Here is a 24,495-nt window from a genome sequence, read left to right as displayed (position 1 = left end):
AATCCCAGATTTCATTTAAACAAACAAATGAACAAAATGTTGCTAGTTGCCTTCCTGATTCTGCTGACACCACTACAGCCTCTGTTGCTGCTCTTAATTTTACTGCTGCTTGGGAAAGCTAAGTTAATTAAACTCTGGTCAGTTTAACTTCTGCTGTTCAGAACCTTGTGGATGGTTAATGGCATGTTATTGGTGTGTGTATATAACTTACATTGCTGTGACATTCAGGTGTGCAAAAGAAGTGGATCTTACACCAGTTGTGCATTCAGAATTTACTTAAAGTGCCTGCAACTCCCATGGAAGTCAAAATCTGGGCCCAGTTTTGCTCTCAGTGGCAGAAGCATATGACAGGGTCGAGTATAAATTAATTGCTTTTCCTTCTGCCTTCCCCGCTTCTGCCCCTTCTCTCCCCCTACTCCGTATCCAAATCACAATGTTTGGAGACACGCCATTTATGACCATCTTACTCATTGTCATTTACATCATCATTGAATATGGCCAAGGGACATCCACTAAAGTTGCACCTACTTGTTCTGAGCTGACTTCAGCCCAGTAATTTTAATTCTTTTTCCATGTAAAAGAAATTGTATTTCAGCACAACAACCCAAAGCCTCCCTTGTTCTTTTGTATTTAAACTGAAGTAAATCAATAGACTATAGAAATTGTGCCTCTTAACAGCGTTGATTGTTTTTTTTTTTTAAGCAAGTAAGTAACTGAAATCAAGGCGTGATGTTCATTGGATGTTCTGTTCCCTGTGGTTTGTTCTCAGATACATTCTGTAAGCTGTACAGAAGACTTTAACCCTGGCTGCCTTTCCCACGCATATTGTATGTGAGGTTTTTGTTCCTTAAAGTACATTCCTTAGCCAATATACTGTTAAGTAGGGCAGTGTACTGTATGCAGCTCCTTGTGTTGAGCTCTTCTTTGTGAATGGTGGTAAGGGGTTCTCACTGTAGCCTCTCCAGAGCAGTGTCAAATCCAACCTTAAGGCTCCCAGGTAGTTATCATGCTCATGTCCTTAGGAGCTAACCAGTCATTTGGCTTGGTGCATCTGTTGTGTCTCTTTAAAAAAACAAACCGGAAATGCAAGTGTGGGACTTCTTGCTGGGAAGAACCCCCACAGTACAGATGAAATTCACCCCCGTGCAGAAGGCCAGCAGAAAGCCTATGCACCATTTGAGTCCCACTAAGTGGGACTTAAATTTTGTGTAAGTCTTATGCTGGCCCTCTGTACAAGGATGAATTTCACATACCGTGCAGGGTGTGTTCGGAGGTGCTGCAGCACGTGTCACTCTGCACGACAGGCTCCGTTTCCAGGACTTGGATTACATACTATCCTTAGGCCCAGCGCGCTGGATCCTTGCTTTTAGTGACATATATGCAGGGCAGATCAATATACACTGCAAACTCCAACTGAAGAGTGAGAGATGAATAACCATGAGTGAGTGTGAGCTACGTTTTTCATAACCTGTAGAGGTACACGAGGCCGATAAATGGATGACCCAGCTCCTCCTCCAAGATACCACTGCTACTCTGAAGACAGAAGCATCCCTTAAAATTTGCCTGCTCGTGGTAGTATTTAAAAGTCTATCTTTGGAGAGGAGATGCAAGGAATGGGAAAATGCATCCTGTGTAGTCCTTGAAAGAGAATAATTCACTGTAAATTATACCATGCAATGATTATTGGCTAAAAAAATTCAACCACAGTGACAAAGAATGTGAAAAATGCAGTTGAACATTCTAAATTCCAAAAATAATACAAATCAAAATCTTTTTTTTTTAATCTTGGTTTCTGAGTGCTGGAATTGACAATGTTCAGAGTTGATGCACTGTACTGACAGCAGGCCCTGCCCCTTCTTTCACTAGCTCTTTTCCATCATATTTCTCTCATCCATTACGAGCTTTAGAAGAGGCACAGGCAGCTGAATTGCTCTCTTTATTCTCTTGAACAAAAGGGTTGTCCCATTGTAGGGATAGCTGTCCACAAATAAATACACCTCTACCTCGATATAACGCGACCCGATATAACATGAATTCGGATATAACGCGGTAAAGCAGTGCTCCAGGCGGGCGCGGCTGCACACTCCGGTGGATCAAAGCAAGTTTGATATAACGCAGTAAGATTTTTTGGCTCCCGAGGACAGTGTTATATCGAGGTAGAGGTGTAGTAATATTTCCATTTCTCCAGTGCCTTTCATCCAAGAATAGAGTGCCCAGATGTCCCGATTTTATAGAGACAGTCCTGATATTTGGGGCTTTGTCATATATAGGTGTCTATTTTACACACACACACACTCTCTCTCTCTCTCTCTCTCTCTCTCTCTCTCTCTGGTCACCCTATCCAAGAATCTCAAAAGTACTTCAAGAGACTTCAATGACTCTGACCCTATAACATCCTTGTGGGGTCTCTAAGGGCATGTCTACACTTACCTCAGGAGTGATCGATCCAGCGGGGGTCGATTTAAATCGACCGCCGAGCGCTCTTCCGTCGACTCCAGTACTCTACTGGAGCAAGAAGCGTAGGCGGAGTCGACGGGGGAGTGGCAGCAGTCAATTTATCGCAGCGAAGACACTGCGGTAAGTAGCTCTTAGTATGTCGACTTCAGCTATGCTATTTTCGTGGCTTGCCCAAGATGATGTAATAATTCTGTGACAGAGCTGAGAACAGATCCCGTCTCCCAAAATTGCCAGTCTTAATCAGCGAGACTACACATCCTCCAATTAAACTGACAAGAATTTCTTGCTCTGCTTTAAAAAACACAAAAAACATGCGGCTTCTCAGAGTGACATAACTAGACCTTTTCATGCCTTTGTGCAGTGGGGATCAAAGAACTCTGCATTGGGTGAGGAACAAGGAGAAGATTTAATAATACTGATTTTTTTTTTTTTGTACAGTAACTCCTTTTTTGGTAACAATTTGACAGAGTTCACAATCCTTTATTCATTTCTGAAAACGCCTTTGTGACCTGCACTAAGTTCTCACAGCTATTTCTCTGCATAGAGTGGCATGAGTTGCTGTAATTAAAGCGTATATCAGGACCTTCAATCCCTACTTGCTGTATCTGGAATGTGAAATGTATTTAATCCTTTCTAACTGCAGTGTGGGGCCCCATTCTTTTCTGTGTGAGGGTGCACAAGATTACACAATTATGCTCTTGTACCAGAAGAGAGCCCTTGGTTAGCAGTTCTGCATAGCCGTAGGTGATTCTTCAGTGTGCAACTGCTGCACTCTGCTGATCAGGCCATGAATAGCATCTAAATCCAATAAAGTTTTGCAAACAGACTCAAGTTGGAAATCCATATTTCCCCCCCTTTTGGAAGCTGTTAATCGAATAATGTACAAATTAGATTTTGTTTTCAAGCTGAGAATTTCAACCTGCCTAAAGGATTTGAATTTCCTATTAATTTTAATTGGGTGTACAAATCTCATAGGCAATCTTGAAAATGTCACTTTGAAAGTATTAAAATGAGCCTACTATGATATTTAACTGCATATGCAAAAATTGCTCTTAAAACCACATACATACAGCAATTTAAACAGTGTCAGCTGAGAACTCCCAAATACTTGTATTCACATCAAATGGTGCTATTGTATGCAAGACACTTCAGTAACGTATGCAATAATTTTGTCCAGTTTCTATACTCTTTCCAGTTTAAACAAAGGGCCCAATTCTGCAGCCCTCATTTACCTTCAAGGGTGCTGCGCTTGCAAGTAAAAGCTGCAAGATTGGGCCAGCAATTTCTGTTGGAGTTAACCCCCTTTTTTTTACTAAATACATAACAAGTTTGTTGTTGCAAACATTGGATTTTTAACGGGGTGCTTTTATTTTATTTCATGTATTGTGATCAGGATGTTTTGGTATCATCTGAAGGAGGGGTGACAAGAACTTTGTTTTCAAGGAGGCTGTGTGGTTTCAAGGCTAGGGAGTAGGTTAGAATCTGAGCCAAACAATCGTCCTAACTTCATTGCACCTCAGGCACACTATCTGTGTATCTAGCAAGTGAGAAGAACAGGGAGAGATTCATGGTACTAGTCTTTTACCTCTGAGGGATCAGTGGATATTAGTAGAACATTTTTTGAAGATGAAAAGTGGCAATCACTGTAAATGCTCCGTCTGGCATTGGTACCAAGCCAGCTTTGGTTTGTATTTATTACCTTCTGAAGGCTGCTGAGTTGCCATTGAGTTCTATGTGGACAAGTGTCTGCTTCAGAAAGAAACCCCATCATGGTCCACAGTGACAGGCCCCCTTTTTAGTCCTTTCAGTAGAGCCGGGCAGAATTTTCTCATCAAAATCCTTTTTTTTGATGAAAAATGGCTTTTTGACCCAAATGAAATTTTTCATCTTCATCCGTGTTTTTAATGAAAAGGTAAAAGCAAAAAAAATTATTTTTTTTAAAAAATGAAAATATTTTGCAGGAAATTAAGTGGGAAAATTCTTTCAAAAATCCCCACCAAAAGCAATTGATATTTTTGACTAGCTCTAACTTTTAGCAAAGATGCCAAGGGTTGAAAGAACCCGGCAGCTGGACCACCCTTCACACCCATAGAGGCAGTCAGCTCCCTCCAAACCAGGTTTGATACATATTGACTGGGGAGGGAGGAAGAAAAGGACCTAGGGGTTGCAGTGGACGATAAGCTGGATATGAGTCAACAGTGTGCCCTTGTTGCCAAGAAGGCTAACGGCATTTTGGGCTCTATAAGTAGGGGCATTGCCAGCAGATCGAGGGACGTGATCATTCCCCTCTAGTCGACATTGGTGAGGCCTCATCTGGAGTACTGTGTCCAGTTTTGGGCCCCACACTACAAGAAGGATGTGGAAAAATTGGAAAGAGTCCAGCGGAGGGCAACATAAATTATTAGGGGGCTGGAGCACATGACTTCTGAGGAGAGGCTGAGGGAACTGGGATTGTTTAGTCTGCAGAAGAGAAGAATGAGGGGGGATTTTATAGCTGCTTTCAACTACCTGAAAGGGGGTTCCAAAGAGGATGGATCTAGACTGTTCTCAGTGGTACCTGATGACAGAACAAGGAGTTATGGTCTCAAGTTGCAGTGGAGGAGGGTTAGGTTGGATATTAGGAAAAACTTTTTCACTAGGAGGGTGGTGAAGCACTGGAATGGGTTACCTAGGGAGGTGGTGGAATCTCCTTCCTTAGAGGTTTTTAAGGTCAGGCTTGACAAAGCCCTGGCTGGGATGATTTAGTTGGGAATTGGTCCTGCTTTGAGCAGGGGTTGGACTAGATGACCTCCTGAGGTCCCTTCCAACCCTGATATTCTATGATTCTATGAAGCTTGTACGTGGCTGCCTAGTATCCATTCTGTAGGGGGTAACCTTCATTCCTGCACAGAGGATCAGCTCAAAGTGGTACATAGGGCTTGCAGTGAGCTCTGCACAGGTAGGAGTAGCTCCATGGAACTCAGTGGGACTAAGAATATGTGTAGTTTGCAGGATTCAGACTTGACACTGCAAGTTCAGACTGTAAAAGGGAAAGTGGGGACAAATATTCTGATAACAGGATGGCACAGTTACTTGGTTGTCAACGTAGACTAACATTGAAAGGTAATATTTACAATTCTCTTTGAAGAACACACGTCACAATTCCACCTTGAGGTTACACTGTGCACGGCAGAGTGTGGGAGTGTGGGAGGAGCAAATCTCAGGAAACTTGTTACGGCTCCTTGATTCTCTGCTGAGCAAATCTCAGGAAACCCGTTACGGCTCCCTGATTCTCTGCTAAGCCCCAGAGTGGCCTAGAGTAGCCTGGAGACAATCTGCCCTAGGCACCAATACAGCAGCTGAGGATTCCTGGAGTGCTTTGTGCTCCAACCTTTCCGCTTGCCCTGCCCCTCCACACCTGCAACATGCGCCTGTGCCAGGGTCTGCAGGGAAGGAGATGGAGGAGCTGCTTCTGTACATGCTGGGCACTCCCATATGCTGGGGAGGCTTTGACTCCCTTTGTGCCACCTTGTTAACTGTTACAAATACTGCAACGCTTTTATCGGACTGTTCTCTAATTTTACTTGCATTAGCAAATCGGGCGTCTTGTCTTCTGTGCTTGAAAGGAACGTTTTCTGATAAACCTAGTCAGGTTTGTTTTGAGCGAGAATCCTTTCATGCTCTGGTATGCTGTGAACTTGTTGGATTTAAATTATTTATGCCTGAAAGGTTTCGTGTCATTTAAATTTCACTTCAGCTACACTAAATAACGATTGCAGATATCAAGGCCAGACATTTCAAACCTGGGTGCTGAAAATGAGGCAACTCAGGAAGTGAATATTACAGGTGCTGTGACGCCACGGTGCCCACTGAATTTAGCAGTAACATTTTCCAGTGCACCTAAGTGTTTAAGTCTCATTGACTTCCAGTGGGACTTAGGCATCTAAATCACATAGGTTAACCTTTTCAGAAGCATCTCTATGCCTAAATATGGCCTTAAGTGCCTAACTTAAGGCACCCAAAGTTTGAAAATATTGGCCTAGTTGTTTATGGTGAATGCATGGGTTTTGAGTGTATGAACAACGTCTTATGCCATGTGAACATTTTAGTTCTGGGTTTAACTTAAAAAATGTTATTGGTTAAAACGAGAATTCCATTTTGTGAAAAATTTCAGTGTTGGCTTTTGTTCTGCATCAGGATGAAACTGAGACCTCAAAAATTGTTGGGGGAGGGGGGCAGGGGAGAGATGCACGTTCCATTCTCCCTCCCAACTGCCCAACAACTAAGGGGTTAGGGCACTTGCTTGGAATAGGGGGACCTCAGGTTCAAATCCTTCCTTTGCCTGCTTTATCCCATGTGAGGGAAGTTCCCTAACCCCCAAGTTGTAGTTGCTCCCTCAATCTCTCCCGTTGTATATAAATAATTAACTATTCAGTGGGCCAGAGAGAGAGGCAGGCAGAGCAGGGGCTTGCACCTGGCCTGTCCACATAGTAGCCAAGCGCCCCAACTGCTTGGGCTATTGGCAGTAAGGCAGGGTCTCTCTGGTTTTGACCAGAAATTCCATCCTCGACCTAATGGAAAAATGTTTGTTGGAAAATTCCCGATTGCCTCTAGTTAAAACCACTCTCTTGCCATGGAAAGGCTTGCTTCAGAACCCATAGAAGTCAGTAGAGTGGGCTTTGGATCAGGCCCTAACTTGTTTACCTTGTTTTGGACCAATGCAGATTGAAACAGCACTGACGTTTAGCCATGAGAATTGAGTAAATAATTTGCATAAGCAGATTTATTATGCAGTTACTAGTTTTCCACAGGACACTGATGCATAAAAAATAAGAAATGAAAAGTAGCAGCTGCAGCGGGTCGCTAGCTAATTTTCAAATGTAAATAATTCAGCTGTTTCAAAATGATATTTAAAAACAAATTACTGTGACAAGGAGCACAAAAGATGACAAATTCCTTTGTAGTGGATTTTGTTTATATTTGGAGAGAAAAATAATTTAGGGTGACGATTTCCATGAAAGGTTTCAGAGCAAAACAAATGTAAACTGATAATGGGAACTTCAGTGTGTGCATGTTTGGGATGGAAAGTAATTGCATTTATTTGTGAGGCACACAGTTATATAATTGCAGTAAGTATGTGTTGTTATTATTTATCTCCATTTTTCTTCTTCCATCAACCAAACTTTTTTTTCTGGCAGTACTTCCAGTAGTGACTTCTGACATGGATGAGAACCATCATCCCACTAATGCTTCCTGATTTAAGATTTCTCTGTGAGCCCACTGGATTGCTTTTCTGCAGCAAACCCTTGATTTTTAACACTGGGAAAAAAAAATTGTATCTCATTGTGGACCATCTAAATGAATAAACACCGATGGGATAGAGAGAGGCATGGATCTTTTTCCAGTGTGATTTGGACATAATTCAGTTGGGAAGGGAGAGAGCAAGATGAGTTTTCCAAAGATAAATGCTGGCTCTGAAGTGTTCTGTGCTGTGCGCTTTGCCTACTCTGCTTTGAGTCGGACACAGGGTGATCTTTATCTACTGCTGTTATTTGGCTCTGAGCACATCTTTTCCTGTCAGTTTCACTTACCTGGTTTCACATGGCACCAGCTTCTACTGCAAATGGGAGATGGAAAATTATTTTTCGTCCCACAAAAGTTCTTTTCCGTGGAAATCAAGGCAGGCAATATATTTCAGGCTGTACCTAAAAAATGCTCACAGGAGTGGCACATTTATTGCTGTAGTTAGTTATTGTATTATGTAAAAGCGCTATAACATATATTGCATTGGCTGTCTTCTTAACACTGGAATTCACAATGAGACCCTCAAGTGTTTTATTAATGCTATTGACCAAATTAATTGTCTATCAATGCAGATAGGTCAGGGATCACTTTATTTAAGGAATTAAATATTGTACTTGTTTTTCGGCGACGTGTACTGGATGTTTTATACATAGACTCTTTGTGAGACAATGGTCTTAAAATATTGCTTAGGCTATCAAAAGCCCAATTATGAGAAGGGCTGAATGTCCTCAGCTCCAGTTTAAATCAATAGTGCCCAAAGGTGGAGGAGGCGTCATTCTTAATTGCAGTAACCCTTCGCTTTTCAGGGCAGTGCTTAATGCAACTAGAGTGGAATTTGACTCTGTGCAGAGAACCCGTACACTACTTAAATCCTATGTAAGCCCTCAGGGATTTCACCCCTGTTGCTTAAAGTCCTTATCCTTTTTTGCATAGACCTCTTATTTAAAAAAGAAACCAAGTAATGGATGGTGGATACTTCTGAGTAATCATTTTTCAGCTTTCAGAGTAGCAGCCGTGTTAGTCTGTATCCTCAAAAATAACAGGAGTACTTGTTTGCAGAGGCGATCAGATTTTATCCCCCCTGGTCAGAGAAGATTGGTTGCTTGAAGGGGACAAGAAGGATCCCCTTTCCCACATCCCCATTTATGGTACTGCACAATTTGACAAGGTGCTTCATGGAGGTTGCCTGCTTTTCTCTGAAGCTTCCGGTGTTGGCGAATGGTAGCTGCAGGGTACTGTGCAAGGGTAGGCCCCTAACCTGATCTGTAATGGCAACACCAATGTTATTGTGTAGATTTGTCTGAAACTGAGTCTTGGCATCTATATGTTTCAGTGGTGAGTACCTCTGAAATGCATATATGATCATTGCAAGTTTCGTATACCATATAGTGTGCTGTTACCTTGAATTATAATGGTCTTTTTGGGGCAAAGGCCATGTCTTTTTCCATGTTTGTAAATCACAGTGTACACTCTCTATTAAACTTCTGGCAGCTGTTCCGCTCTGGTCAGAGACCTCTCTGCGGACATGTTTAGGAACGTAAGAATGGCATTCCGGAGCAGAGCACTGGTCCATCTACTCCCAACATTGGTGAATGGGTTTCACTCAGCGTCCCCATTGTTCTTGCCTTATGAGAGAAGGTAAATTGAAGTGCCCGCATTACCATCTCTATGCCATCCATTGTTTTGGACACCACTCCCGTTTTATAGTTTTGTATGTGAAGCAGGAAATACTGTATCTGACCTCTGCATTCTGCACTGTGCTCTCCCCACTGCTCTTGCCATGGTGACTAATGAGTTGCTCCCAGCCAATACCAAGGATCATTGCTTTGTCCTTGCCCTCTCTGCTGACTTGGACATAATTGGTTCCCTCCCCCTCCCATTATGGGCCCAACCTAAAACCCATGCAAATAAATTGAAACACTCCCATTGGCTTGTACTTATGTAGACCTCATCACTGTAGTGCCTCACAGTATTTAATGCGTTTATCCTCACAACACCTCTGAAGTAGGGCATTGCTATTATCTCCATTTTACAGATGGAAACCTGAGGCACAGAGAGGCTAAGTGATTTGTCCAAGGTCACACAGGAAGTCTCTAGCAGAGCAGGGAACTGAACCCAAGTTTCTCAAGTCCTAGGCTGGTGCCCTAACCTGTGGACCATTGTACCTCTCTTATATAGATATATAGCAAATTCTGTATGTAACAATGAGCACCACTCAGGCCTGATTCTCCTCACACTTAAACATATATTTTTTCCATGCCCTTCAGTGGAGATACTCCCAATTTTGCCTGCTGCAAGTGAGGAGGAAAATTGGGCTTCTCGTGACCTTTTGCTCTTGTAGCCCCAGTCCTAGCATTGTATATTGCCATCCATCACTCTGTTACATCCTTATTTATATGGGAAGCTGCTCAGGGCAGGGACATGTTAAATGGGCTGTAAGGTGCTGTGTATGTCTATGCCACTTCATTGATTTTTCTGCAGTAAAAATAATTTTTAAAGCTTTAAAAGCTAGTGATAGGGCTTAGGGCTACACCAAAGCCGTGGATGCCACACCTCCTGAATTATGGCATATTTCCAGTCAATCTGGATTTTGAGAAAGGGACCCATCTCTATTAAATAGCCAAGATGGGAATTTATCTTCTTGATAGATTGCAATGCATACAAGAACTATCACAGGGGACAAAAATATACACACAGGTATAATTAAAGCTGCAGTAACCCATTTGCCCATGGCTTGGTACATAAACAGGCTTCCCTATAGTGAGAATAAAAAGGTTAATATGAAACAGTAATACACAGAATGATATAGACAGGTACATGTTTTAATTTTATTTTTATCTGTTAAATGTAAAGAGAACAAGAGAAGAAAACTGGAATGTAAGGTTGAAAGAGAATTTGGTTCTCTGGTAACACTAAAAATAATTCCAGTTTTTCCTGACCTCACTGGAACTCCTTAATGTCTTTCTAGCATCTAGCACTAAAATATGAAGAAAATCTATTTAAAAATGTATGGACAGTTATTGCAAATAGCAAAATGAATGTCACAGCCCTGTTTCCTATGTATATTTCTGGACCAATGAACATCCTTATGGAGGACTTTCTGAGCACCAGGTCTGTGGGTTAAATGTTTTTGACCCTGAGATATTTCAGATAATCACAGCACATAAAGGTGAAATTCTTCCCCAGGTGAACAACTTTGTGCCTCAGTGCTGTACATTTGTATCTTACTGAAATATAAATTAAATAGAAATCCCACCCACAAACATACCTTTTGATCTGTCTGGGGTATAAAAGATCATTTAACGGTATTAGAAATCATGTAAAATTGGCAAACCATTATGGAAAACAGCTCAGTTAAAACAAAATGATTTTTAATTCCTATATGTATATACTCAGGAAGCTCTTAATTATTCCAGTGTAAGCTATGTGATATATCGAGAACTTACAAGGTAACTTAGGTCTTAAATAACATTAACATTTTTTGAGGGAGGCTAAGATGAGAACTGAATGGCACAGATACAACTCACATTTATCCGCATGAGTGGAGCAAAATATTACATGTACATTTCACTCTTTCTTTTCAGGACTGAAACGCCATTAGATGACAGAGTAGGAAAATTAAGTGTCTGGAATGGGTATGGATAGAAGACTATGAATGTTAAACCACCACATAAATTGAAAGCCTCTGCCTCCCACAAAATAACACAGATGTAAATTTTGTGATGCCTTTTCATTGTGTCTTTTATTATTGATTCACGGGTTGTTTTTTTTAATTATATTTGTTTGCTTAGGCCCAGATTTTTTAAATATTTCAAAAAATTCTTCCATATTTAGGCACATAAGTAGCTATCCTGATTTTCAACACTTCCGGGTACCCAGCAGCTTCAGCGGTGTTGGAAGTCAAGATGCTTAATTAGGAGCCTAAATGTGGTCTTGGAAGCCTAAAGTTAGGCTGCTAGTTTTGAAAATCGTGTCCTTTCCCCTCTTATTCTTTGGGTCTATAATGCATTGGCTCTCCCAGTAATTAGTGAGAATTAGCAAGGTTTTATTGTATGTAAGCAGCTAACCATATTTTAGGTTGGAATCCCTGGATTCAGTATTTCTGTGCGGCAAGTTACTAAAGTATATCTTGCATACATATGTGAGAACTGCACAGACAGTGCATGTATTTATCTAGTGTTGGAGGCACCAAAGTGTAGTGTTCGATCAAATCTAACGTTTCTCTTTCCTCCTTTTTTTTTTTTTTTTGGTAGGCGAGAGGTGCAGATATCCCTGAGATTCCAGGGGAGCTGCCTCTTCGGACGTGCGGCAGCACAGCGAGCATGAAAGTGAAGAATGTGAAAAAGTAAGAGCAATGGGTTTATTTTGTTTGTGAGTTAATTCTGTAGCTTTTCTGTCCTCTGTGCTCTAACTTCTGTGATTCTAGCTGTGCTCAAGACTGTCACAGTGCAGTAGAGCCCCAATGCATCCAGAAGCCAGGCTGTAAGCACTAAAGGATTTCTGGTAGTCTCCTTATCAGAGCAGCGTGGAACTGCTGCCTGTGAAAAGCAAAACTGCCGGTCAGCATGCTCTAAATATTAAAGCTTGGGATGGATGAAGCTTATGAGGTGGAGGTTTTGTAAATCTTTCACACTTACTTTTGGGGAGAAGGGTTGCAAAGCTAGTTTGAATTTTGAATCTCACTCTTGCTGTAATTTAAACTGTGGGGTTCCCCCCCCAAAGATGATTCATTTAAAAAAAAAAAAAAGGGGCAGCTAAAGGGAAGCCTGTACAAAGTTAAGTGTAATACTTCCCCTATATTCCTGACACAGAAGAAAAGCTAAACTGGGACAAGTGGATGACCTTTATTTTTTTCATTAGAATTTTTCTCTGTGTCCCTGCTCTGTTTTTCAGTTTCTTTTTTCCACTGTACCTGCCCACTGCTGTGTTCACGCTACTTTTCCCATTGAACTGTTTTTTCTCTCTGCCCTTGTTCTGTTCCCTTTTTATGCTCATTTGCCTTCCCTCAGCAGAATTCAAACCAGTGATCTGTGAATGGGGTCCAAATTAGGCAAAAATGACTCGGCCCATCCCTGTTTAAAGGGCAGGCAGAAGGTCCAGAGCTACCAGCATTGGTCTGTGCGTTCAGAGCTATCCTGCTCTGATGCTGTTAGGGAAAATGGCTTTGTTCTATTGCTAAGCAGCTAGATGCTGTATCTCACTTCCCACTTCTATTCCCGTGGGAAGAGTGAGCCAGATAAAGACAATCTCATTGGCTCACGACCAGAAGTATCTATCGGAGTCTGCAGCAGCTTCAGCAGAAGGAAGATCCTGTTGCAGAACCAGAGCATCTCCCTGTCAGCCATTGCTGTAGTTGGGGATGTTTGGAGATGATTATGCCTCACCGCTGAATTTTAAAAAGCCAAAGGATAAATAGCATTTGTTCTGCACCCTCAGATCCATCAACCCGGAACTGATGGGCTGTGATGCCTTTCACAGGTAAAGTTTGACTTTCATATGTCTCTTGTGTCAGGCTGTTTACAGATTAATTTCCCCAATGCAAGTACAGGTGGAACAGCTTGTCCCTGCATCCTTCCCTATAGACACTGGCCTTGGTGGTGATGGAATGCACGTGTTTCCCTAAAAAGACAATGATAAATGTCACTTCGCAGTTTAGATTACCTCCCTCACCAAATCCCTTTCCTCACTGCTTTAGTGCATCAAAATAAGCAGCACTGTATGTTCCCTTAGCTTCAGGATGATGGATTGTCTTGGTCAGGCGCTTAAATGTAGATGGTCTAGCTGCATTTCATCATGACACGCAATTCTGACAGTTGTTTCAGTGATGTGCATCTTATGGGTTGCTCTTGATGTACTTCAGGTTATCCTTTACCAAGGGCCACTTCCCGAAGATGGCAGAGTGTGCACATTTCCATTATGAGAATGTGGACTTTGGCAACATACAGGTAAGTTTCAGATTTCATTTACATACAAAATTGGGTTGTGCTTGTCTGACTAGCTAACTAAGCTGAGCAAAGCACGTCATAGAGCTCCAGATAGGTTTGCTTTGTTTGTTAGTGTCTGGTAATAAGAAGTTGGAGCAGAAAGGGTCCCTTTTTGGGAACTGGTTTGATAAACCGGGCCAGTTTATGCCCTCAGTTACATTTGTGCACTCCCTTGAAGTAAACGATAGTATATATTGCACCTGGGTGAGTTCATGGCAGTGTCTGTAAAGACTGCAATTGGCACAGAACTTGAGTGTTTACAGACAACTGATTTAATAATGAAGGTGTTTTTCTTTTTGTGTGTGTGTGTGTACATATGTATGTATGAGAATAAGCATGTGTGTGCATATTAATGTAGATCTAGTATATGTTGTAAGAACAGATTTGAGTTCAGGTTTCCCTATTCTGTTCACATGACCCTAGGCCCGGGTATTATATTCCAGCAGCTCTGCCCTCCTTAAGGCAGAATACAACAAGGGGCTGCCAGTCAGGTTGAGTTGCAGTCCGTTTGCGATGCCCGTTTACCTTCCTGTGTGAATCTGTAGTTCCCTCCAGGCAGAACCTCCCTCTATTGAACTGTACCCGAGACTTGTCCTGGACCAAGAAGCACTATCAGAGGCTCATAAATGGTACAAGCCTTGTCCTCTGCCTTCAGAGACAGAAAACATCATTAATGCCTTCAGCATGTGCCAGCCAGAGAAGCAGCCTTATAGCTGGAGGGAGGGTAGAATCCCCAGGCCACATCCCTTTGATGTTATTTTCTTTCATTTAGAGTAATTTAACGACTTACGTTGAGAGTTGTGGTTCTGCTTACGTGCATCTTCTGAGCCACCGCTGTGGAATGTTCTGACTGCTAAGGAGTGTGACAGCAGTCGAGTCCCATGCGGGATTTGATTTCTCAAAGGCAGTCAGGTCACAGGGTTGTCCCAGTATCATTGGTTGGCGGGACAACCATTGCAAACGGTCTTGCAGGAGATGACTTGTATAAAAATAAGTCAACAATGTTCAGGATTTATTGTTGTTATTAGCACCTTGAGGCCCCAGCTGAGTTCAGAGCCCCATTGTGCTAGACACTGTATATGCACACATTAGAGCTAACAGAAAAACAGGCAAAGAGTGTGAGAGGAAACAGGCAGAGAGGTGAAGTGACTTGCCCATGGTTACATGGGGGACAGTGGTGAATCAAGGATAGAACCCATAACTTCTGAATTCCATACCAGTGCCCTCTCCCCTCGACCATACCCACTCTCCAGGCTATATGGGTACGCCATCTCCATTCTCATTGGTCAGTGGAAATGTGCCAACAGGAGCAGGGTCCAGTCCTTGTACTGCATTGTACTTCTGGAAAAGTGTGGCTATCTCTGCATTCCTACCTATGTCTCCTTTTATTTTTTCAGAAGTGACACTATTAATCTTTGTTATTATAAAAAAAAGGTTTTATAATGGAGTAGGTGCTAAGTACATCTCTCTCCATCCACAGATTTATATTTTACGGCATTGTGCATTCCTCTGAGAATTTTCTTTTCTCTTTTGTCATTCAAAGATAATGAGTACTCAGTCTTCACAATGCATAATGCATGTACTTGAGTGAAATTGCATCCTATTGCATATTATTTTTGCTTAAAATATTTTGAAGACAAACGATTGAATTGCATTTGTGGTTTAAGTATATGTTGACTTTTCCTAATGCTGCAGGCACAGTTACAAGACTGATGACAGGGAGATGCTATCACAGTGTGAAGTGAGATAGATGTGTTCAGTACAAATTTTCTTCACGTTGTTCTTCCAATGAACCTGAATCCTGATCTGGGATAAAATTTTCAAAAACGAGACTTAGGGCTTGTCTACATGTGGAGTTTAGAAATGTTAATCTGAATTCACTAAAGGTTTGAATTTAAAGTGGATTAGATAAACGGAATTAAATACCTGTGTGGATGCTTTGATTTAGAATTAAAGTGGCCTTAATTTTGTTTATTTTAATTCACTTTGGAAGTGAATTGAGCTAAACTGATTTGAGGTCATTTTAATTATGAATTAGAATGTCCACAAAGGGACTAAATGCAGTTTAATTAATCTACTTAAATTAATACCTTTAGTTGATTTGGATGAATTTTTGTATCCCTGTGTAGACCGTAGGCTCCTAAGTGCCTACGTTATTTTTGAAAATGGGACTTTGGCTCCCATAACGTAGGAACTTGTGAACATTTTCCCCCTAGGTTCTTATTTAGGAAACAGTTAAGCACATGCTTAACTTAACAATGGGACTACTCGTATGCTTAATGTTAAGCATGTGGTTCAATGCTTCGCTGAATGGGGGCCCTAATTACCTGCCCTATTCCTCTTAATTCCTCGTTTCTGCTGAACAGTGACTACTAGTGGAGTCAAGTTGTGCAGTGATTTTGTAATGTGAGCAAAAACACATTCAGGCACAGGTTGAGATTCATTGCTCTTGTGAACTAAACCACATTTGAGCCCGGGTCTCTAGCTATGAAAGATTAGGGGCATTATGATGCTTCCTTGGTAGCAGAAGGCTGAGTATTAAAAAGCCAAAGAAGAAAAACAAATTAAAACCGTTGGTACAGCATGAATATAGTTCCCTTCTGTAGAGAATAGCGTTGGATAGAGCTCACACATCTTAAGTGGTGCATTTGTGCTAATAAATTGAAGTAGACTAGACAATAGGAGTAGGCTGGAATGACATACTTTTAAATGATAGTTTGACACCTAATAGCAAATTACTAACTTTAATCTGAAGGGCTAGTGGGTGTAATTTCCTTTGAAGAACTATTCACTCTTAAAAATTTGCATAGTAGACAGGCAGTATTTTATGGCGACATCAGTAATTATATAAAGGTGTCTAATAACAGTTTGGCCAGCTTTCAAATTGATTTTTAATGTTTGTCATCTGTGATAGGGGTTTGGTGGAGCAATGGGACTTGACAGCTTGGCGATTCACTTCTAGAGAGACGCTCCTCTATCAGTCTCATGAGATGGGTGAAAATGGATTCTTCTTACCATAGTGCTGGATTAACAAAACCATGCTAATTTCAGCATGATTTTCCTGTTAAGAGAGACCCAGGAGTGATATATCTGGGCTGTTGCATCTCAGTGATGAGGTGCTTTGGCAGAACTGTATCTGGCAATAGTGCTAAACATTGATTGCCTGGGTGGTGCTGGTCAGCATTCATGTGGCACTGGATATATCCACTGGGTTTTAGGGATTTAGATGTTCAGCCCCCAATGAAATTAACGGGTGTTGGATGCCGCAGTACCTAAGGAAGTTCTCTAAATCATAGCTGGAAAAGGGTTTTAAAAAACTTTTCTTGCTACTTTCCATAGAACACAAACCAAGAGAAATTTATTATACAAACGATGATGAATTCTTCTGAGGACTGAGTCACCAGAGGGCAGTAGAGCTGATCATTCATGTAGTCACTAAATCCAAACAAGGTGCTACAGCTTATTGTTACTGGAGAACAAGCTACATTAGTTTATTATAAAGTGTTATAAATAATAAATGGGTTTATGGATTGTATATGTCCAGCCCGTGCCCCAGCTCAGAGAGTTCTATGACACCAAGACCCAAAGATACAGGGAGATCTTGTTGCTGGATGAGTTGCCTTACCATAGTACTCATAGACCAGGTCCCATTGTGCTGACACTGTACAAACACACCAGCTCTGTTCTGTCATTGCAAGAGGTGGCCTGATAGCTTTTACACATGGTTTATTTATGCATGTTCCTCTGTGGCTGGATTAGCATGTTGTGTCCCAAAGGCTGCATGGATTAATGGACTGAGCACAGCCCTGGGTCCAAGAAACTTCTGAGTTCTAATCCTGATTCGACTACTTGCTTACTCTGGCCTCGAGAAAGTTAATTTAACCACTCTGTGCCTCAGTTTCCCCATGTATAAATAGGGATAACACTTCCCTACCTCATGTGGATGTACTGAAGCTTAATTTGTTAAGGTTTGTACAGAGCTTTGAAAACATGAAGTAGTATATGAATGTTAACTATTGTCATCCAACCAATCCACTGAAGAACAGGAGGTTCCATTAGTCAGCAGTAAATGAATAAAGAGCCTCTGAAGCATTACCTTGCTTACTAACATTTATATTTTTTTCCGCATTGAAGCCATGCAGCAAATGCATATTCTGTCTTGATTTGAGGCACTGAAATGAACGGTGGAAAAATCCTTTCACAAAGACTAGTGCTATCATAAAAAACAACAACCCACAAATCTTTCTGTAAGGCAAAATGTTAGCTCACCAGGCAACTAATGGAATTTATTGGCACACCCAGTTGGGATCAAAACTTTAGTAATGGGATGCGCTTTGTTGATCTCAACATTGTAAAGAATTTACTGGTATATTGAGGAAATAAATTATATTTAGTATTTCATTTATCCTTCAGGTCTGCATCATTGAATTTTTAATTATATGCTGAAAGGTCAGGCTCTGCATGATAAATTTTTAAAAATCTAACAATGGGTGAGCTTTCACAAGTCTGACTGGTTTTGGTAGGGGGAGGAGAGACGATATATGTAATGCAGCCCTATCTGCAGAACATACCTTCTACACCAAACGTTTTTTTTTTTTTTTTTTTTTTTAAACTGTAATTATGTGGCAGTTGGAATGTGCTGACTCAGTGTCATTAGACTGGTCTGTAATCTTCCCCCTCCCCTGCTTAGCTCCTCTTCCCTTTCCATCCTTCTTGCTCCCTATCTGTTAATTGTGATGTGGTCCCTTGCACATGTCCACAGCCCCTCAAAATTCAATTGATGGCACATGGTGAAAAGACTAGCAGGTCTCCTAGCCAACATTGTTTATAGTATTAGGCAGTAGTGGAAAGCACTGAGCTGGGAGTCAGAAGACCTGGGTATTGTTCTTAGTCCTTCCACTGACTGACTGTGTGACCTTGGGCAAATCATTTAGAAATCATTGTGTGTGTACTAAAACGCTTTAGTACACATTCAATTTTAAAGGTACACGAGTAGTAGAACGTTTAGGGGGTGGCCATTTGCAAGAGCTGACTTAACCAAAATTATCCTGTCACTTATCCTGTTCACTACCACTCCACATTCCTGCATCACTTTATCTAAAACTGTACCAACTCCACTTCTCCAAAAGAGCACCCAAAGTCCATTTCTAAAAGCGACTTAGGACTCATTGACCCCGAGTAAAACCTAAAGCTTGACTACACACACAACTGTATAGTTTTAAACACTTAATAGCATAGTGCGGCACAGTCCTCCTAGGGTGGATACAGTAATATTAAGAAAGGTAAGTCTATCAATATAGTATATTTTCATAAAACAGAGAGAGGGAGAGATAATGGGCACTGGAGGTAGCTTTAATTCTTGTTAGAAATAAAATTCAATTTTATTCTTGATTTTTCATGCTCTTTGGTTGAGTGTGCATTAGAACTGCAATATGAACAGCTGAGCAGCATAATGGTTAGTCGGTCACATTTTTTGTTCTTTCCAGAGTCTAGTGGGATGGAATAAAGGGTTATGATCATTCTCTTTCCTCAGGCGCCCTATCATTTGACAGATTACCCCTTCAGGCCATATGTTCTGTGTGAATATTTATGTACCAGCACAATGACTGACTGACTAAAACCCCAAAAGGGATAGCTGTCTGGGGATTGCTACACATGGAAGGTCCACTCTCTCTCATCCATCAACCCCTGGCATTGCAATGGTATAAGTGTATTATAAGTGTATGATCAGTGGCAGAGGAAGTACTTGAACTCAGAATCACTTCCTCCAGTCTAGGCAGCAGCTGCTAGGAATCCCTATTATAAGTTGAGCAGTTTTGCTGCAGAATGCCTTCGGCAAGCTGAGACTTTGCAGCCAAGAAGACACGCCACGTTTCTGCTGTGGCTGTAGTTGGAGCCTGTAAGCGTCTTTTCCTGGTGTGTCTTAGGAAGCAGACCCTTGTAGAGATCAGCTTGGTTCTCTTTGTGCCTTTCGTGAGCAAAGCCTGTTGTTAAGGGGTTTTCTTTGGTTTTTGTTTTTAAATAATGTTCAAGGGGGGGAAAAAAAAGCTTCTAACTACATATTTGTTATCTAAGGGGGGGGGGGGGAAATCTCCAAAGAGCGTGTGAAAGATTCAAAAGGAAGCACAAATGTTAGGCTTGAAATTCACTGTTAACCTCACAAGCACAAAACAGCCTCTCTCTTCCTTCCCTTCCATAAAAAGAAAAGGGGACATGCACAGTAGAAATCACTCAAACAACCATAATTCTGCCCTATATCATTGCCCACAGGAGACAGTAAGCCCAGGAATTTGCTTTAGGTTTTTAAAAAAATGTTTGAGAGGCTGAGCAGCAAGAATCCCCGTAGAGTTTGCAAGCTGTGCGTGGATGAGCCCTGCTACTTGCCGGCCTGCCTTCCAACTGCAAAAGGGATTTCCTCTCCCCAGACTAGACACCACCTTCCCCCCTCACCTTGCCTCCCATCCTCTCTGTGGTGCTCTATTCTGTTTCTTCCAGACCAGAGTCTCCTGTCCCTTCCATATGTTTTCTTCCCTGTTGTTCTTCCCTTCTCAGTGGAGGCCATTGGAGACTTTGCAAGGTCTTCTTTGACAGCCTAGGAAATGAAGAACAGCAGAGCTCAGAGTGAATATGGAAGTGCTTCTAATAACTAAATAATTCTGCCAGTGACTCTCCCAAAATTGGCACCAGCTCTTGCCAACGTCAACAGATTATTTTTTTTAAATGGATTTCTAGGCCAAGCTTCTGATGCCAAAAAAGTTAGGAAAATATTCAAGTCGTAAGTTCACCTCAGGTTTTGGATCCTTGTATTTCCCACATGACTTATGCAATTTGCCACAAACACCTCAGAAAAAGTCTACGCTGGAGTAAGAGCACACCTGTGAAATTTCAGCCAGATTGGTTTTCTTCCAGCAAATTGGGGAAAAATCAAACGGGAACTTATTTATGAAGGAAGGGTAATTTAAATCGTAACTGTGCAATGATTGACGTCTCTCCATAATACAATAAAATTGTTGCTAGTACCTGTACTTATTCTTCTGGGAAGCAAAGCAAATTGACATGTTAGGATCTTTGTCCCTCTCTAGTGGTTTGTCCACATAAGAGGTTCACAGAATCTCTAGCTTCTGGAAGAGTTAGTCCTTTAGGTCAAGCCATAGTGGCTCATGCTTTTAACTCTGAAGCTGTTAGGTTCAAATCCTGCTGAAGGCCCAAGTGGAGCCGGATAAGTTAACATTTTTTATATAGCCTTTTACAATGATATCTTTCCATCTGTAGGAGACAATCAAGTCCCTTCTGTTGTTGTGCATGTGTAAATCCTATTGCTAGAAATAGGGTTAAATGGAATATGTGGGTCAGATTCTCCAGTGGGGTGGAGCTGATCTCACGGTGTTGCACTGGAGTAATTCAGAGCAGAATGTGGCCATCTTTAAAAGAAGTAAAGGGTGTTTCTGCTCTGCAGTTGAAGATATAGTACTGAAGTGTACATGAATGACCAATTTCATTCTGTTCTGGGTTTTCTTTTGAAACCTGAGTGTGTTTCCAGCTGCCTAGCCTTCTCTCTAAATGTGCTGTATACAGCACCTCCTCCCAGACTGACAGGTCCTGGAACCAAAGTGATGCAAAACCTGTTTATCTTTCTCTTTATAAAAGAGGAATTCAGTTTTCTACCAATACTAAATCGAATGTTGTATGTGGCTACTGAATTATCTCTCACAGGAGAGGTTCTCTCTGTTACCTTCACTTGGGATTAAATGCCTATATCTGATCCCAAATATCCCCTTCACTTCAGCCCAAGTTGTCTTTAAGTTTAAATTGAATCATGATGCAGTATAACCCAGATAGCTCAGTGGTTTGAGCATTGGCCTGCTAAACCCAGGGTTGTGAGTTCAATCCTTGAGGGGGCCATTTAGGGATCTGGGGCAAAAATCTGTCTGGGGATTGGTCCTGCTTTGAGCAGGGGGTTGGACTAGATGACCTTCTGAGGTCCCCTTCCAACCCTGAGATTCTATGATTCTTTGCAAATTAAGTCATTTTTATTTAGGTGCCTAACTTTTGGCAGCCAAGGTTGAAAATTTTGGCCTGCAAGATGTGTATGACTTCTTTTCTTTGACCACCAAAGGTGTGTGGAACTCACTTGAGCAGTTCTGGTTTTTTTCAGCATGCGGTGGCTATTCAGTGACCTGAGTAAATCTTAAGAACAACTAATGCTGGAACTAGCCCAGCGATTAACTTTGGCAATGACCTACAATATTTACCATCATCATAAATCATCGTTAGCGGCATGTCACAGAAATATATATATATATATATATATATATATATATATATATATATATATATATATATATATATATATATATATATATATATATATATAAAAGGTTTTAATTAGCAACTGGAGCATAGAAGTGTTGGAAAATTGTTCTTTGCTAAAGGTTAATAATCTGGAAAAACAGAAAAATGTATAATTAAAATATATTTAAAAAATATTTATAAAGAACCCACATACTCCAGAAAAGTAATCCTTATTTCATAATGTTACATAGTTTGAGAGGCAATTAAACTTTTACATTTTTATAAACAATAAGTCACTCTTTTAAGAAGAACATTAAAAATACATTGAGTGACACTTTATACTGTTTTAAAAATATGCCAAGCTGATATGTTTTTAATATCTAACAAACTTTCTATAGATGTGATCCCTGGCTTTTATAGTAGCAGGTAATATTTTTATTCTCCAGTGGAGGTTTGACATGCTGGTGGACGTATTAGCTGTTAACTCAAACATCATTTGGAACATTTGCATTGTGTTTACTTTACCTGCTTGCATAAAAGACAGTTTATTTAGTTTTGCTTATGTGCCAGAAATTCTGGTTTTAACGACACAGTTGGCAGCTTAGGGGCCAGCCAGTTAATGCTGCTTTTAATTAGCTTTAGATTTTCAGTGGTATGTAGGTACCTTATAGTGCACTTCTTGCTCAAGAAATCTAGATAACAAATGGCCTAATCCTGCAAATTTTGTTCATATGAGTAACTGCATTCACTTCATTGGGACTACTTGCTGGTTAAGGGTTATTCATGTAAATAAGGATTGCCAGATTCCATAGATGGAACTCTGGGGAAATTATTGACTAGCTATAGCAGTGTGATCTACTTTCTAGGTTGTTTTCACTTTTAAAAGTCAGCAGTTTCCCCCCCACTCAACAATGTCATAATCCATTTTCTTTGATGTGTCAATCAAACATTGTATTGTGGATTGGAGGGCCTTTTGAATACCAAGAAGAGAGCTGCTCTTTGTGCACACATATTGATAATCTGCACCATACAGCAAGGAAATACGGAGAAAGAGGCACATGAGACGAAAAGGCTGTATTTATATATATTGTACATTAAAATGTTTGCATGTATGCCATGGGTAGGGCCCTACCAAATACATGGCCATGAAAAACACCTCACGGACCATGAAATCTAGTTTTCCCCCTGTGAAATCTCATCTTTTGTGTGCTTTTACCCTATACTATACAGATATAGCGTATTATACAATACCATACCATGCCACCCTTTACTTCTGCACTGCTGCCTTCAGAGCTGGGTGGCCAGAAAGCGGCGGCTGCTGACTGAGGGCTCAGCTCTGCTGTCAGCAGTGCAGAAGTAAGGGTGGCAATACCATACCATGGCATCCTTACTTCTGCGCTGCTGCAGGCGGTGGCTCTGCCTTCAGAGCTGGGCTTCTGGCCAGTAGCCACCGCTCTCCAGCCACCCAGCTCTGAAGATAACGACCCGCCAGTAGCAGCGCACAAGTCAGGATAGCAGTACTGCAACCCCCTCTACAATAACCTTGCGACCCCCCCACCCCCCAACTCCTTTTTGAGTCAGGACCCCTACAATTGTAACACCATTAAATTTCAGATTTAAATAGCTGAAATCATGAAATTTATGATTTTTTAAATCCTATGACCGTGAAATTGACCAAAATGGACTGTGAGTTTGGTAGGGCTGTAGCCATGGGGGAATCTCTCTCCATGGCGCAGCTATGAATTGCCGTCTTGACAGCTTCACATGTCAGAGAGGTTGTTATAAGATCTTCAGAGTTGAGCTCCAGGGTTTTGTTTTAGCTCTTAGAGATAAAGAACTGTACAGAACTTCTCAGGGTTCCTGGGTGTTGATATACGGGTTTTTGATTTGGGCCCTTTTCTAGATTTAAAATGACACGCACACATGACCATGGAGCTATATGCCGGAGGCATTCTTGCAAGTCTGCAGACTTTGATGTTTTCTTTGTTTTAAATATGATCTGCTTTGTTCCCCGATGTGGCAGTGTGCATAGGATGCGAAGTCTCCTGTTTCCGGGTTGTTCTTGTGTGAAGGCTGTGACTGTAAAAGCCTAAGGGACTTAAGTATTGAGAGGCAGCTTTGATCTCTGTTATAGATTCCACAAGTATCAATTATCGCTCTCCCTTGCTCTCTCTTACTTCTCCCTTTACTCCTGGCCATTATACCATCAAGTACTTAATTCAGGTTGCATTCATGGCGCTAAAGACATTTGAAGCTGAATGCTCCCATTACACACTGGCTAGAAGTACAGTTTATCAACGCACTCAGGACTTGGCTCTGTGGCTCATGTTGATGTAATATTTAAACTGAAATGTGTAATGCTACTGTCAAGGCTGTATCCCTACTTTGAACTTTAGGGTACAAATGTAGGGGCCTGCATGAAAACTTCTAAGCTTATCTACCAGCTTAGCTCTGGTCCGCTGCCACCATCTTAAGAATT

At 41.2% G+C, this 24,495-nt stretch overlaps 1 protein-coding gene across 1 annotated transcript in view; it reads left to right on the top strand.

Moving 5' to 3' along the window:
• ARHGAP32 (Rho GTPase activating protein 32) overlaps positions 1 to 24,495 on the top strand; it is a 224,743-nt gene that overhangs the window by 16,693 nt on the left and 183,555 nt on the right. Inside the window, exons 2-4 of the mRNA XM_065417162.1 lie at positions 11,994 to 12,085; positions 13,177 to 13,218; positions 13,601 to 13,685. Coding sequence (XP_065273234.1) covers positions 11,994 to 12,085; positions 13,177 to 13,218; positions 13,601 to 13,685 — 219 coding nt within the window. The remainder of the gene's footprint in view (positions 1 to 11,993; positions 12,086 to 13,176; positions 13,219 to 13,600; positions 13,686 to 24,495) is intronic.

Source organism: Emys orbicularis, chromosome 15 (assembly GCF_028017835.1).
Source record: "Emys orbicularis isolate rEmyOrb1 chromosome 15, rEmyOrb1.hap1, whole genome shotgun sequence".
NCBI lineage: Eukaryota > Metazoa > Chordata > Testudines > Emydidae > Emys > Emys orbicularis.
The sequence above is the reverse complement of the archived record's forward strand: the minus strand, read 5'-3'. Positions and strand labels throughout refer to the sequence as shown.